The 16,541-nt window shown below is 41.2% G+C and overlaps 1 protein-coding gene across 3 annotated transcripts in view; it reads right to left on the reverse strand.

Moving 5' to 3' along the window:
• The window catches only part of PTPN21 (protein tyrosine phosphatase non-receptor type 21), a 60,790-nt gene that overhangs the window by 28,597 nt on the left and 15,652 nt on the right, over window positions 1-16,541 (reverse strand). For all 3 annotated transcript variants that reach the window (XM_038407774.2, XM_038407775.2, XM_038407776.2), the window contains exons 3-4: window positions 9,803-9,972; window positions 6,222-6,319 (exon numbers count right to left, since the gene is read on the reverse strand). In XM_038407774.2, coding sequence (XP_038263702.1) covers window positions 6,222-6,319; window positions 9,803-9,972 — 268 coding nt within the window. The remainder of the gene's footprint in view (window positions 1-6,221; window positions 6,320-9,802; window positions 9,973-16,541) is intronic.

The following is a 16,541-nucleotide window of genomic DNA, read 5'->3' on the forward strand; positions in this document are numbered from 1 at the left end:
AGAGGAGAACTGGGAGAACCTAAGATGCTCTAAAAGCTGAAGCCTGGGGCAGGCAGAAGTTGCTCTAGTTTGCATTTTTGTCTGGTTTCTGAGTTTTGCTGAGAGTTTCCAGGGGGTGGCCCTGCAAAGCTGAAGAGGAGCTCAGGAAGGACAGAAGATGTTATGTTGATTACCACTATGTTGTTGGACATTATTTATTTGGGGCCCTGGAAGGGTGGAAATATAGGAAGACATGGATAAAGGCCAAGTCACCATTGTTAGAGCCCTGTATGGATATAAAAATTTGAATCTGCATCCATGGAAATTAAATTGTATCTGACCTGTGATCTGCACTCCACCTTATAGAAGGATCTGCATCTGCACAGCACCCTCTAGAGCAGCAGTTCTCAACCGGGCATCTGTGGCCCCCTGGGGAGCTGCAAGCTGATTTCAGGGAGTCCAGGGCCCCGCGGGGCTCCGGGCTTCAGCCCCACAGGCAGTCCCCCCGAAACCGTAGCCCTGCTAATTGAGATCCTCTGCATAATCTAGAGCCCCGCACGATAAAAAAAAATTTGGATCCGCATCCAATTCGTAATCCAGAGATGGTAAACAAAGATCCGTATCCATGGATGCAGATATCTGTGGATATGAAGCGGTTATCTGCAGATTTGCAGAGTTCTAACCATTGTACCAGACCAATGACATAGCAAGGAGGAGAGCAAGGCAGAGTTGCTGAAATGCCATATCACACCAGGAGGGTGGGGGGTACTCTGTAATGGTGAGACTTTGTCCTTTTTCTCCTTAAATATCCTACTTAGTCTGTGTTCCGCTTCTGACTGGTCACATGACACAGTTCAGACACTAATCCTTTTGATCTTAATTCTTTAGAAACTCCACTCCTGTTCTTCTCTTTTCATTTGTTGTCTCCTGCACCCAATTGTATTCTGGTCCTTGGATCGCCGCTCCTCTCCCCTCCCCAGGATTCAAGTAGGCCTGGTCCCGGTTTAAGGCTTCTTTTACTGTGGATGCTGGTTGTCAGTTGCTCCAAATGAACACAGCTTGCACTGGGTGCATAAGAATGGGAGGTAGATAGGAAGGTAGCTATCAGAGATCACTGCTCCCCGATTCTCTTCGGCAGTCCCAGTTCTGCTGTAGATTAGAACAGACTAAGGGCTGTTCTGACAATTCTCCACTGGGTATGGTCCCACAGAGACTGTACATCGGATAGGGATTGTTGGAGCACACTGGACACTTCCCCTCCACGCCCTAAAATGATCCCTGTGCTGGGAGATGTGGGGAGTGAGGCCTAGAATCCAGTTCTGCATGCTCTGCACTTGCTGGGGGTATTCACAGCAAGGACTATGGGGAGGTTTTAGTTCTCTTTTGGTCACCCAAGCAGCCCAAAGGGATCACAAAGAGACAGAGAACCTGCCTCTCTGTATCTGACCCCAGCTGTCGAACAGGAGAAATAAAATGGGCTAAATACAGAAGACATCAAGAAGGCCAAGGTGTTTAATGTATTTTGCCTCTATCTTCACTAAAAAGGTAAGTTGTGAAGATACTTCACAATGGCGAATTCAGACGGGACGGGTGAGACATCGCTTCACTGTGGTCCCGCGCTCGCAATGCCACGTGTCGCCTGGGGAAGCGCACTGGCTGCCACTGGGAGTGGTGCGAGGAGCGCCAGGAGCTGGGAGTCCTGGTGCCGCAGATCAGGTCCGACTACAACACCAGGGGCATGCTCGAGAGGTCCCTGAAGGCAGCTACCTACTCACTGTACATGGAAACCCTGAAGCATAAACCAGACCAGGGTAAAGCCTTCGAACTGACCAGCAAGTGGGACGTCAGCAACCACTTCCTCGCCGGGGGCGGCTTCACCTGTTTCATCGACTGGTGGTTCATCCACCATACCCGGCTCAACTGTGTCCAACTCAACGGAGCCGTCCGCCACGGGAACTGAGACAAGCGTTGCAGGAAGTGCGGCTACTCCAACGAGACCTGGCCCCACGTCCAGTGCAGCTGCAAGCCCCACTCCAGAGCCTGGCAGCTGCCCCCCAATGCCATCCAGAACCGCCTGGTGAAAGCCATCACACCCCACCTGGGGGAGGTCGCTGTGAACTGCGCCATCCCCGATACTGACAGACAGTTGCGACCTGACATGGTAGTCACAGACGAGGCCTAGAAAAAGATCATCCTCGTCGACATCACAGTCTCCTTTGAGAACAAGACCCCGGCCTTCCGTGAAGCCCAAGCTTGTAAGCTGGAAAAATATGCCCCCCTGGCCGACACCCTGAGAGCAAAGGCCTACAAGATGCAGATGGATGCCCTGATCGTCGGAGCCCTGGGCGCTTGGGACCCCTGCAACAAGTGTGTGCTGCGGACCTGTGGGATTGGTCGACGCTACACACGGCTCATGGTCTCGGACACCATCCGATGGTCCAGGGACATCTACATCGAATACATCACCGGCCACTGACAGTACCAGGAGGTGTGAGCCGGTACGACATCATGTATCAACTATGAGAAAGGGACAGAGACTTTTTCCATTGGACCATATGAACTGGAAACAAACTCACTGAACATTAAATCTCACCAAATGAGGGTACATCCATCCTCATCATCGTTTCCATTCATTATACTCCACACCTGAACATAGCCATTATATGAACAACATACCCCCATATCTCAATGTCTGTATTTTGACCCGTTAACCTTTTACCCCCCAGTCGGGGAGACTGCAGATAATGTATTTCTTACGCCACCCGTTCCTTATTCCCTGATAACCAGAAACTTCTATGCTTAAACTCTGTACTGTTTTCTTTTTATTTCAACATCATCTTAATAAAATTAAGAACAACAATAGGGAAGGAACACAAGCCAAAATAGGGAAAGCACAGGTCAAAGAATATTAAATAAATTAGATGTATTCGAGTCAGTAGGGCCTGGTAAGGAACCAGCTGAAACAATCTCAGAATTGTTAGTGATTATCTCTGAGAATTTATTGAGGCCAGGAAAGCTCCCAGAGTGTTGGAGAAGGGCAAACATAGTACCTATCTTTAAAAAGGAGAACAAATTATAGACCAGTCTCCTAACTTTGACACCTAGAAAGATACTTTACTGGAACAAATTAATCCACAATCGATTGTAAGCACCTAGAGGATAACAGAGTTACAAGTAAAAAGAAAAGGAGTACTTGTGGCACCTTAGAGACTAACAAATTTATTAGAGCATAAGCTTTCGTGAGCTACAGCTCACTTCATCGGATGCATTACTTCTGATGAAGTGAGCTGTAGCTCACGAAAGCTTATGCTCTAATAAATTTGTTAGTCTCTAAGGTGCCACAAGTACTCCTTTTCTTTTTGCGAATACAGACTAACACGGCTGCTACTCTGAAACCTGTCATTATGAGAGTTACAAGTAACAGTCAACATGCATTTGTCAACAACAAATCATGCCAAACAAACCTAATTTCCTTCTCTCACTGGGTTACTGGCCTAATGGATAGGGGGAAGCTGTAGACATGACATTCTCATGAGCAAATTAGGGAAGTGTGGTCTAGATTAAACTACTATACAGTAGGTGCTACACTGCTTGAAAGACCATACTCAAAAAGTAATTACCAATGGTTCGCTATCAAACTGGGGAGATGTATTTAGTGTGGTCCTGCAGCTGTCTGTCCTGGGTCCAATACTATTCAATATTTTCATTAATGACTTGGAGAATGGAGTAGAGAATATGCTTAGAAATATGCAGATGGGAGGGATTGCTAGCACTTGGGAGGACAGAATTAGAATTCAAAATGACCTTGACAAATTGGAGAACTGGTCTGAAAGCAACAAGATGAAATCCAATAAAGACAAGTTCAAATTACTTCACCCAGAAAGACAAAATCAAATGCACAACTACAAAATGAGGAATAACTGCCTATGTAGTAGTACTGCTGAAAAGGATCTGGGACTGATAGTGGATCACAAATTGAATACGAGTCAACAGTGTGATGCAGATACAAAAAAACACCAAAATCTTTCTGGGGTGTATTTACAGGAGTTTCAGATGTAAAACGTGGGAGGGAACAGTCCTGCTCTACTAGGCACTGGTGAGGCCTCAGCTGGAGCAGCATGTCCAGTTCTGGGCACCATACTTTAGGGAAGATGTGAACAAATTTGAGAGTCCAGAAGAGAACAAAAAAAATGATAAAGGGATTAGAAAAATCTGACCTCTGAGGGAAGATTCAGAAAACTGGCATGTTTAGTCTTGAGAAATCTCTAAAAGTCTTTAAATATGTTTGTTAAGGGCTGTTATACAGAGGACAGGGATCAATTGTTCTTTTGTCCACTGAAGATAGGAAAAAAAGTAATTGGCTTAATCTGCAGCAAGGGAGATTTAGGTTAGATATTAGGAAAAAACTAAATCAAGATAATTAAGCTCTGAACAGGCTTCGAAAGGAGGTTGTGGAATTCCTGTCTTTGGAGGTTTTAAAGAACAAGTTAGGCAAACACCTGTCAGGGATGGTTTAGGTATATTTAGTCCTAACTTAGTACAGGAAGATCGACTAGATGACCTCTGAAGGTTCCTTCTAGTCCTACATTTCTATGGATTCTATAAATATCAGAGAAGCTATAAATGAATCTTCAGGAGAAAAGGTCTCAAAGGACCAGAGCTTCTGCTGAATATCTGTTCCATATATGAATATAACCCACAAAAATATAGCTCCTATTTACAAGTACTTAGACACCAGTCTTTAATTCAGAATTAAAAGTATTGTGTGGGCTAGTATTCACATTTAAAAGGAGACTTCAGCCATTTTAGATTAAGTTAATACTCACAATCTAACTACTGTTCAGAACTGACTTACTGTTACTATTAAAAATCACAAATTGCTGTGGTATTCATCAGTGGGGACAATGACAAATCACCAACTTGCCAAAATATAAGTGTTCATGTTCATGATAAAAGCAACTGACCCACTTTATAAGTCACCTTAGCTATCAAGCAGTACCAATTCAAAAACTCTACTAATCTATGCTGGTTTTTCAGTGTGTTACTAACACATACTATTCCTTTCTTACAACCCCGCCAGATAAAGTGAAAAATGCAAAAAAGTTAAAGGATAAATATTTTCCATCTGAGAAGAGGATTATATTGAGAAAGATTCCCATAAACAACTCACTGAGCAGAGACACATTTATACTCTTCCAAGAACGTGAAAATGAGTAAGAAAGAACTTGGTAGATGAAGATTATTAAAGGCCTAGCCTGAACTACAAAAAAAAAAAAAAAAAGAGAAACCCACAACCCACACAAAACCCCATTTTTACATACATATGGGTATTTTTAATTCACCCTATTTCACTGGTAAAACAGAAAAACGGATTCTCTTCTTTAAATGTGACGCTATCAATATCTACCCACTTAGTTAATTTTTTAAAAAATCAACTACAATTTTCATGTACTACACATGCCCCCCAAGTACCCTGCCAATGCTGGTGGTTTTACAAACTATTAGTTGTTACAAAGGAAGACAAAATTCAGGCAAAGGTTGTGGGAATGGAAGACTACATACAATTAGCCTGGTCATGGGGAGGACAGGTAAACTGTTAGGTTACACGTATATTTAAAAAAACCTAGAAACCTCCAGAACTATCCCACCTGCCCCCAACTAGCCAACATTAAATGGCTAATTTCTTGTAGGCATCATGGCAGAAGGGGGTCTTCAGGAGAGATTTGAATGTGCAGTAATGGTCCTGTGGACTAGCTCTGCAAGCACATTCCAGGCGTAGTTGGCATGAGACAACATGGAGAAAAGAATATGGATGTACAAACACATTCTTATTTATTAAAATGCATCCCCCCCTCCTGCTCCTAAACCAACAGGAGGAGATTGCAGAAGTTGAGACGCAATGAGGCCTAGTGGTCTGAGCATATGACTAAGAGCCAGGAACTCCTGGGCCACTGACTCCCTCTGTGGCTTTAGCTAAGTCCCACTGAAGTTAATGCACTTAAGGATCAAGCTCTTAATGACCAGCTAAGTGTTGAGGCAGCATAATCCAGGTGCATTAAATGATTATAAATTCAAAGCAAATATCATGTATTTTACAAAAAAGGCAGGTTAGAGCCACAAAAGTACATATAGAGTATCTACCATAACAGGGGGTGTTCATATAAGCAACAAATATAAAATATGCATTCAAATATCTCAAGTCACCATCCCTAAAATTTACTTAGTGAAATTCCTTTGTTTACCTTGAACAGCTAAGCCAGCCAGATGAATTGCTTGCTCTAATGTGCAAGGAATGTTTCCCTCCAAGATATCTTTCTTCAATTGCAAATAATACTGGTATCTACAACAACAACAAATATATATATATATATATATCTCCATGTCAGCTTTTTCATTTTTGTTTCAGTACAATATAGCCAAAAAAATCTTTTGGAAGCCAATGAATTTGCACGCATATTTCCTTCCAAATCCCCTCCCCTTCCCTCACTCTCTCACTACTGAGGAAACCACAATCCTCCTTGTCACTCAGTCCCATAACTTAGTGTTCATCTTCAACTTCTCCCTCACCCCTCACACTATAGTGTATCCATATTCCGCCACTTCTTTCAACACATCTCCAGGATCTGATCTCTCCTGCCTGCCCAGACATCAAAAACGTACTCATGTCCTCCTCATCGTAGTATTTAATTCCTATAATAGCTTCTTCTCTTGCCTCTCTGACAAAAATCACACCCTTTCTCTTCAGGCCATTCAAAACACCGCTGCTGGTCAAAACAATCCCTGATGGTCAATCTGACATCACTCCTCCCTTTGAATCACTTTGATTCTTGCTTTTCCAGTACATCTACTGCAAGCTATACATCATCCCCTTTAAGGCCCTACATAATCCATTCCCTTTAACCTGGTCTCTCATCGAATTTATCCAACCTGGTCTCTATCTGTGTCATCTCCTCCATTCATCAATTACATCATTTTCCCACAACCATCTTCTTGCATGCCTACACAGGGAACATGCTTTCTGAGGAAGTCCAGCAGCCACCAGCCTCTCCTCAAAGTACTTCCTTAAAACCTACTACTGCTGTAGTAAAACCTACATAAAACTTAGCCGACTAAAACATTTATTTAAACTGAATATAGATATTTTTAAAAGTTTAAAACTTCCTCATGCTGTACATTAGCCCTTGCTCAATACTGCAAACACTTCAACATGTGCTCAGCTTTACTCACTGGAGCAGTCCCATCTGAGTCAAGTAAAGCACACAAGTTTTTCAGCATCAGGGCCTAAATGCATAATTTTACAGGTATTGTCCCTGTCCCCCTTAACTGTTTTACTACATCACATTGAACAATAGTTTAAGAGTTCCTGGGGGCAGGGATTTTGTCCTCTTACATTTCAGGAGGTACATCATGCCATTAGAAACAATAAATAAATGCATGTCAGACTACACACAGGAACACAGATGTTTTCCATCTTTACCAAAGACTGTTAAACACAGCAACCTTTTAACGTATTCTCTACTATTTTCCCCTCTCCCACAAGAGCAGAGCCATGTGCTATATGACAATAGATACCAGTGCTACATAAATCACACACACACACACACACACACACACACAGAGCTGGGACTAAAATCCTTTGCTCCAAAAACACACAGTACCCTTTGTGCAAAAGGAAATCACCCTAACCAAGCAGTAGGTTTCTTGTTCTTCCTGCAGGACCCCTGCTAAAGGAATATATGATGATCATACAACTACCCCATCTAATTATGGGCAACTTCCCTCAAATACAGGCCTTGCACTCCCTTGGCTATGCCAAATATACCACTTGTTTTAAAAACTCTTTGGGCCAGATTCTGATATAGAGTGGGAGTAAGTAACTCCATTAACTTCTCTGAAATTAATTACGATCTTAACTGATGTGAATTAGGTAACTATCTAGTCCTTTATATCTAGCTGCCCACAGTATAGGAACACATCTGAACTCGGGTCTTGTGCATGGCAGTATATTACAACATTGCTGAGCTATTGCACCAGAAAGTTTACAGCCTCTGTGTCTGCTAAGAATGTCTATATTAGAAATATTGGCAGTTTCACCCCACTGAATTAGAAAACTGCCTAATCAAAGTGAAAGCTTTTACTATTTTGATCTTGCTGAAACAATTCCTGATACATCAACCTGTGGAATCCTATACCAAGTTTAGGACCTAATCCAATACCTGGAGTTGGATCAGGCCCTTAAGAACTTGGAAAACAACTGAAAAAAGACCCTACCATGCATTTTAACCTATTATAAAGAAAACAAGTATACAGCTTTTCCCATACAAAACGAGAACCAAAGTCAACAGAACTTGTGCTGCACTGTATAATATGTTGGAGGTGCAGAATGTATTCTGAGCCACCCCACTGCATTGAAGCATAGCAGCCTGTAATTAATGTTGTGACAGTTCTCAGGGTAAACAGGACTGAGAGCCATCTTGTTACCCCTCTGCCTTCAGTGTGAGGGAGTCTTGCTTGTGCTTAACTGGTTGTCAGTTCCGTGAAAACACAAGACTATTAACCACCCAAGCACTCTCCTCTGGACTATGCCAGCCCTTACTCTGCCTTGCAGGTTAACTGTACATGCAGTCCAGTCCCCAAGTTCCTTTGAAGCATTGCCCCTATATAGTGTTCACCCCTTATCTACTGAAGATTCATTGAAACACATATTTTCTGGGTACCCAGGACTGTCACAAATATGAAGGGTCCATGCAGCAGCAAAATAATTTTTAGTCTTCTAGTTCTTAAAAGTAAACTCCTGAACTACAGCAGTTCACATTAAAGTAAGTGTTTTCCACTTCTGTGAGAAACTAAATTTATCATCACAGATAGTAACTGCAATACAGCCTGCTACAACAGTTTCCTATTAAACTCTAAATTTAGGGTCTGAATGTGGTCTCAGCCAAACTGGTATAAATTAGAAATAACTCAGTGAAAGTGAAAAAAATAATCACACCGGTGTAAACACCATGTACATTAAAATAAGAAGTGAAACAGCAGCTGGGAAAAGGTGAATCAAATTTGTTTATCCTTACCTCCCTATTGAGGCTACGTAGACACAGCCCACTGGTTTAGATGTTTAGAATTTGGCTTTAAGATTCAGGGTTTTTTCCATTTCTATTTGTACAGAGCCTATCCCAATTCATTTACATTTTTGAATTTCTTTTGTCTATAAAAATCAAAGTTATAAAAAAGTGAAGGTACATTCACCATATGAAGAGCTAATCAGTGAACATACTGAACTGGATTCTCCTTTACAGTTAACAGCACTTCCTGGCACTTGTGCCTCTGATCAGTGAATTCATAAAGCAACAGTGGAAAAGGATGAACATATTTCCTCTCTGATATCCATCTTTATTGTCTATAATCACACACACTTTGCAAACATGGTTTATGAATGCCAGAGTGTTCCGACAACAGGACAACCTGCCTCTATGAGCTCTTCAGGTAGTAAGTGTTGGATTGGTTTCCTGAAGCAAAGTATTGCTCTGAAAGAAAAGCCTATAATAACTGAAAGGCTGATCATGCAAGCATGTCTGTGAGTAACTTTACTAGGCTCCAATGGACTCATAAGATCATTGGGAAAATTCATCCCAAGAGTAACTCTATTATTATATAGTCTAAATACACTAAAAGGATAATAAATGCCACAGTTTGGGCACAGTTTCTGCCTTAAGTCTGCATTTCCATTTTTACAAAGGTTGGAAATAAGGCAATTGTGTCTACTTTAAGATGACCCATATGTTAGAATGTTAAAAGCTGAAATTAAAAACCATGTGCAAGTTACCTGGTAATCTCCTGCTGAAGCTGAGAAACAGTAGGCACATAGAACACCACTCCAAAATATACCGTCGGCTCCAAAGCATATTTGTCCAGTTGCTTTTTTAGAGGCTTGTCCAAATCCACCCACCGGCGCTGGTTTTGCTTATTGTAATACCACAGACTGAAATAAGTAATCTGAAAAAGAGGGAAGCAATTCAATGATCAAATCATGTCAGTATTGCAATACCAGATAAAGTGCATATAGTGTGAACCTGGCACTGTCTCCAGCTTCACAAAAGGCTGGAGATATAGGACTAAAAACCATTTAACACAGGAAGGCTTTATAAATCTATAGTCTTAGGATTCAAAACTGCCAGGAGTATTGAAATATTTTTAACAGTAATAGCATGCCATATTAAATATTATGAAATAACAAAACAAGCCCAGGTAGTTGAGGAAAACACTTTTGGTTGCCTAATATATAAATTAACAGCCCTATTCCCAAAACACTGCTCACATAATAAAAGGTAAAAAGAAAAGGAGTACTTGTGGCACCTTAGAGACTAACAAATTTATTAGAGCATAAGCTAGTGAGCTGTAGCTCACGAAAGCTTATGCTCCAATAAATTTGTTAGTCTCTAAGGTGCCACAAGTACTCCTTTTCTTTTTGCGAATACAGACTAACACGGCTGCTACTCTGAAACCTGTCATAATAAAAGGTGGTATTCTCATCGACTTTGATAAGACTATTTACATAAGTAAGTAATATTCTTGGTAGTAAAAGTTTACTTTTCATGATGCAGCATTAACTTCATGATGCAGAATCAGACTCATTCAAATCTAAATTTCACACCATACAAGAAGTGATCAGTAATGTCTCATTTGGCAGCCTTTATTCCTGTGAATAACGATTTCAGAATTGGGTCCTCAGTGAGCGCGGACATGGGTACAAAAGGTCAATCTAAAAATCAGACAAACCATCAGTACTTTTATTATAATAGTGATTAATATAAAGCATCAATGTTGTGCATTGGTATCAGTGGCAGTTAGGAATTTCCCCAAGTGGTTTATACACACGCACTGTTATAGATGGTGCAGGTAGAAACACCTAAAGACTACCTAACACTTTTCTTTAAAAGACCATGCTTCCAGTTCCTTATAACTTTGCAATGTTAACTGCCAGGGCTGAAATATCGTATGCCAAGAGTCTGCCTCAAGTTGATTTCCCTTCCATCCTCCCCATACTGAAAGGGTCAGCCATTTCCGAGAATGAGAGTAGGAAAAAATGTGTTCACCGCTCTAGGCCAATGGGGGCTACCAGAAGTCGCCGGTTCCTGCAACACCCATTGGCCTGGAGCAGCAAACCACGGCCAGTGGGAGCTGCGATCAGCCAAACCTGCAGATGCGGCAGGAAAACAAACTGGTCCGGCTCGCCAGGGGTCTTATCCTGGCAGGCCACGGGCCAAAGGTTGCCAATCCCTGCTTTAGAACCTCCATGCTTTGGAGCAGGGACTTGAAATTTGTCCAGGGTGTTGACTTGGTGTCAGAGATGTGCCTTTTGTGGATGTGCTAATGGATGAGGGATGTAGGAAACCCCCAGTTCAAGCCTCACTTTTCTTGAGGGAGAGAAGTGATTTGAACAGGGATCTGTTGCCTCTCAGGCAACTGCTCTAGCCACTGGACTTCAGGATATTCTTATACGGTGTCTCAGTCTCTCCTATTGAAGTTGTTAGTTAACTAATTGAATATCTAAATATTAATTGGGCAAGTGAAGAGTTAAATAACTCTATAGCCTAATAGATAGGGCAGTGGCTCTCAACCTTTCCAGACTACTGTACCCCTTTCGAGAGTCTGAAACCCCTAGTTTCACCTCACTTCCTTATTCTCTCATTTTTACCATATAATTATAAAATAAATCAACTGAAATATAAATATTGTACTAACATTTGAGTGTATAGTATACAGAGCAATATAAACAAATCATTGTCTATGAAATTTTAGTTTGCATTAATTTTGTTAGTGCTTTTACGTAGCCTGTTGTAAAACTAGGCAAATAGCTAGATGAGTTGATGTACCCCCTGGAAGACCTCTTAGTACTTTCAGGGATACACATACCCCTGGTTAAGAGCCACTGAGTTAGGGCACTCACCTGAGAAGTGGCTGATCCCTGTTCAAATCCCTTCTCCCACTCAGAAGGAGGGGGGGGGGGAAGTTGAATCCAGGATCTCCCACATCTTTGGTGAGTACACTATCCACTGGCTAGGCTAAACCTTATCAAGAAAGTCCTCCTCCCCCAGCTATTTTGTTCCTGGCTCCTCATGCAATTTAGGAACACCCATCTTCCCTGGTTCTTGGATCACTAGCAGAGATAGACACCTCACTGCAGCCTACATTTAAGAGCCTATCTCTGTGACAGGATTGCGGTTTGCATACATCCCTGCAGTCAGCATCTCCCATTGGCTAGCTTAATTGGCTCCTTGCATGGTATGCTGGCTTTGTGGATCGCAGTACGAGGTACCAATCTCTCCCCATTTATTGTACAGGGCGCCTAGGTGTCTAATTCAGGCTTTCCAGATTGCAGTAATATACTGTGATTTTCTAGGGAAATAAAAGTCAGGGGCTCCGATGCTCAGAATAATAATGCCTCAGTCCCTTTGGAGGCTTGGACCTAAGGTACTATGATGAAAGCACCCTAGAAAAACTCAGGATGATGAAAATTTTGAGTTCAGTGCATCATATGGATGGCATGCAATAAAGAACACAGGGACAAAGCCACACACTGAATGAAGATGATAAAGAAATATTGAACAGCTACCCATTGAATGAGCCCATCAATGTCCATTGTACACTGAATGACGCATGGATCCTGTGAAAAAAATTGTAGCTGATCATGTAATTAAACAGCTTGTCTACACAAACAGCTAGACTGTAGCTAGTGGGGATATGAAAGTGCCCCACACTAGCCTAGAGTGGACTAAATGTCTGTGTGCACCTTGCAGATGTGCATAGGCTTTGACTGAGACTCGCATCAGCAAGGTACATAAATACAGGTAGTGTGCTACAGGCTAGTGTGGGGCAGAGCCACAGCCCAGCTTGCCATCGTCTAATTGTTTGTATAGACAAGGTCACTGACTATATACTATAATGCGCGCACACACAAGAAGCTGAATTAAAGTTACATGACAACCTTAATTATGGCATTTCCTAACTTCTGACTGCTAGAATTTGCTACCTTAACATCCTTTTATGTAAAATTGCATTAAAAGTAAGGTAGATGAACTACAGGAATACAATTACAACAATGTAGACTCATACCTCAATTAAAGTTGAAGTATAGGCCAAGCACTGCCAGATCCCACCTGCTGCTGTGATAAGCTTGTGTATGTAAGCCTATTCTTACTACTGGTCCAGTCCATCTACCCAGTTACTACTGCATTTAGCTGGCCTAGCAATTATAGTAACAGCTAGGGGCTACCACTAATCTTTAGGATCAGTGCAATGTTTAAAGCTGGACATTGAAACCTAACAGTATTTTGGTCACCACTACTGAACCAATGCAGCCTACTGTCAAAATGTGTGCGTCTCTGTCTGTGTCCTATCTCCCCGAATCATATGAACATTTATGAAAACTGACCTAGTGGAGATGTGTGACAATGCCCAGAAAACCATTTGACTGAGTTTGATCTGTAGACTTAATCTAAACCATGAAAAAGAAAATGGATTGTTATTTAAAGGGGAAACGGGGGGGACCTTGAGATTTGAGCTAAATATGCCAAAATTTTCAAACCTGTCAGACTCAAAATAAGCATCTAAATCTATATTGAATAAGTATCTTGGTTTTTTGGAGGTGCTGACTGCCTGAAGTTTCCACTGAGTTTCTTCAAAAATCAGGCCTCTTATGTTGTTGCATTAAAAAACAGATCTAAGTTATGACCACAAATAACGAAATGTGTCTACTCTTAAATATGACTGAGTGAAATTGTGTGCATTTAAATAACCTTTCCCCGCCCCCAAAAAAGTGCACACTTGAAGGCCCAATATAAACAGATTAAAGCCAAATGAAACACTCTGCCATATCCTGTCTTCTGAATCACATGCAAGCCTTCTTTTGGCTTCAAGGGTAGCATTTGGCCCTATGAATTCTCAGTAGGGGTAGTGCACTCTGGAATACTGGTGCTGATTAAAATAGAACCATTTTTTACTCATTGCTAAAAGTCTGTTAATAGTAGCACAAGACATTACACAATCCTAAAAAAAGTGACATGACATAATTCTTAAAATATGTCAAGCTTCTGAGATTAACACTGTAGTGAAATTTGTTTATTATAGCAACTTATTAGTCATTTAACTCCTGGGCAGAAAATAAAACCTAGATAAAAAGAACTGTAGAATTTCCACTTAACTACTTTCCAGCTAATTACTTTCTGCATTATAGAAAGAAATAGCAGGGCTTTTATATAATTGTGGAACTGTTGACAAAAAAAGGCACAGTAAAATTAATGGAACTAATAAAATAGGTCTAGAGAATACTAATATGGAAACCAAAATTTTAGGTGGTAAAAGGTTGCCTCTGTCGCCTACATGCATGCCACCTTGCTTTGAGGCAATGGGACTTCACAAGCTAAGCAGCTGGGTTTGGTCAGTATTTGCATGGGAGACAGAGGAAGAGACACAGTTCTGATGATATAGTAGGTCGTGATCTACTGTACCTTCTCTGTCAGTAGAAAATTAATGGTGCTAAAAGGCAAGGTCTTGTTGCAGGTTCTTCCTTGTACATGAAATATAAGCCCGAGGTCTCAATCACTTGATGGTCTCTTAAGAGACCATAGGAAAAACTGAGCTTGAATCTTAGTGCTCTAACCAAATTCCAATTCTGGTCATTTCATTCTGCCTCCCTCAGTTCCCACTATAGTGTCAACTGGAAACCATAGTTTTCCCCTTCTGTCCTAAACTGCTGTGTATTGTTGTTGTTAATCAGCTGCTGCCTTTCATTTAAGTGGTTGGTGAGTTTATATATCAGGTTAAATTTGTAAAGAATTGTGGAATCCTTCAAGCCAAAAGCTGCTTTATGGAGTTTATTTATCTTTATTATGTGAGAGAATACATTTTACTACAATATCTTGAGGTCACTTCTAGTCTGCATTTGTGCTGTTTGAAGAGGAACTTATAAAGATAAGGTGTCAATAACTGGAAATGTAAGCTTCCCTCGCATGAACTCTGCAACTCTTGCTGTGACCCCAAGATTTCATCTTGTCATGATCTCTGGATTTGATTTTACATCTCAAGAGAATCTAAAGGCAAGTATCAAGAAAAGCTTTGTTTCCCAAGGACTTTTCAGTCCACTTCTGCTGTTGCCTTTGAAGGTTTCTTTAATAGGTACAAGGTGCTATGCTGCTACAAACATCATAAATTCCCTGTCAGAAGTCACATAGCTTGGATTACAGACTGTCACATGTTCCCCTAAGGTTTGATAGTGGTGGCTAATTAGTTATTGCATAAACAACTTCAACAACCTACCATATATTTTGTGACACCCAAAGTGATCAAATATGATATTAAGAATTCTCATGATGAAAGCTAGAAAAAAGGAGCACTGAGTAACTAAGGCCTTATAAATGGATTGGAACAGAAAAGGAGAATGTTATTCTCCAGGTGGCTAAAACAATAGCAAAATTACATTAACTAGAAGGTGCCTGCCTCAAAGATACTTTAAATAAATGAGACAATACTCCAGACTAATTTTATAGTTTGACCAAGATATATTAGGGCCTGCAATCAGGGGATCTTTACAGTTTTTCAATTTGGACTTCATTAGAGATATGTGGGGGGGGGGGGGAGCTTACAGTCTAAGGGCATAAATGACATGTCAAGGGTGTTGGTGGATGAACAGTAACACACATAATATATCTACCATTAAAAAGATATATGAAGTGTCTTGCTCATGCTTTGCATCACTGAATTAGCAGACAGTACATAAAGTTTAAGAGCCACATTGTGCTGTCTTGGGGTTAAAAAAAGGACGCAGAAAACTCCACTTATACATTACAAAAAAAAAAAAAAAAAAACCATCCTCCCACTGGAGAGGGGAGGATTTAGAGGACCGCACATTAGACAGGGAGCACAGCCTCTAAATCTCATGCACCCCAGGAGTTTGTAGGGAAAGGAAACTCCAAACTTGCAGCATGCCAGTGCTTGCGTGGTGCTGTATGCATCTACATGCTGCCCCAATACACTCCAGGGGGGTTACAGACAATAAGTGGAGGCTAACACTGCTGGCTGCATGGACCCCGATTCTGAAGTTGCTACCTGTTTGTACCCCAAACCCTCAAAGAGCCATGTGCAGAATGGAGTTGAAGCGAGTTCTTTTATAAACGTAAGGGCTGGAGGAGTACTACTTGTTGGCTCTTCCCTGCTTCAGGGATTTTTCCACCCCATTTTCCTTTTATTTGCTTCTCTCACAATAAAAGGAGAAAACAGCTCTAAGTTAACTAGCAAGGTCTTCAGTTATGGAGATGGGTTTTTTTTTACAACACAAATTAACTGTTGTTAACAAGGAACACTTCTCAATATGAACATATATTTCATACCAAGGATCCCACCTGTTCTGGTGAATCTTACATCCGAGATACTTTACATACCAGCAATTACAATCTCTCTTTGACGGATATATTCTGTAGCTGGGCTAGCATGAGAAATTAAATTCATTCGGCAGTACATGAAAACACAATTCCTTGAGTTTGGGGTAAAATAAATATAAGGAACCC

The sequence above is a fragment of the Dermochelys coriacea genome, chromosome 6 (assembly GCF_009764565.3).
Source record: "Dermochelys coriacea isolate rDerCor1 chromosome 6, rDerCor1.pri.v4, whole genome shotgun sequence".
Lineage (NCBI taxonomy): Eukaryota > Metazoa > Chordata > Testudines > Dermochelyidae > Dermochelys > Dermochelys coriacea.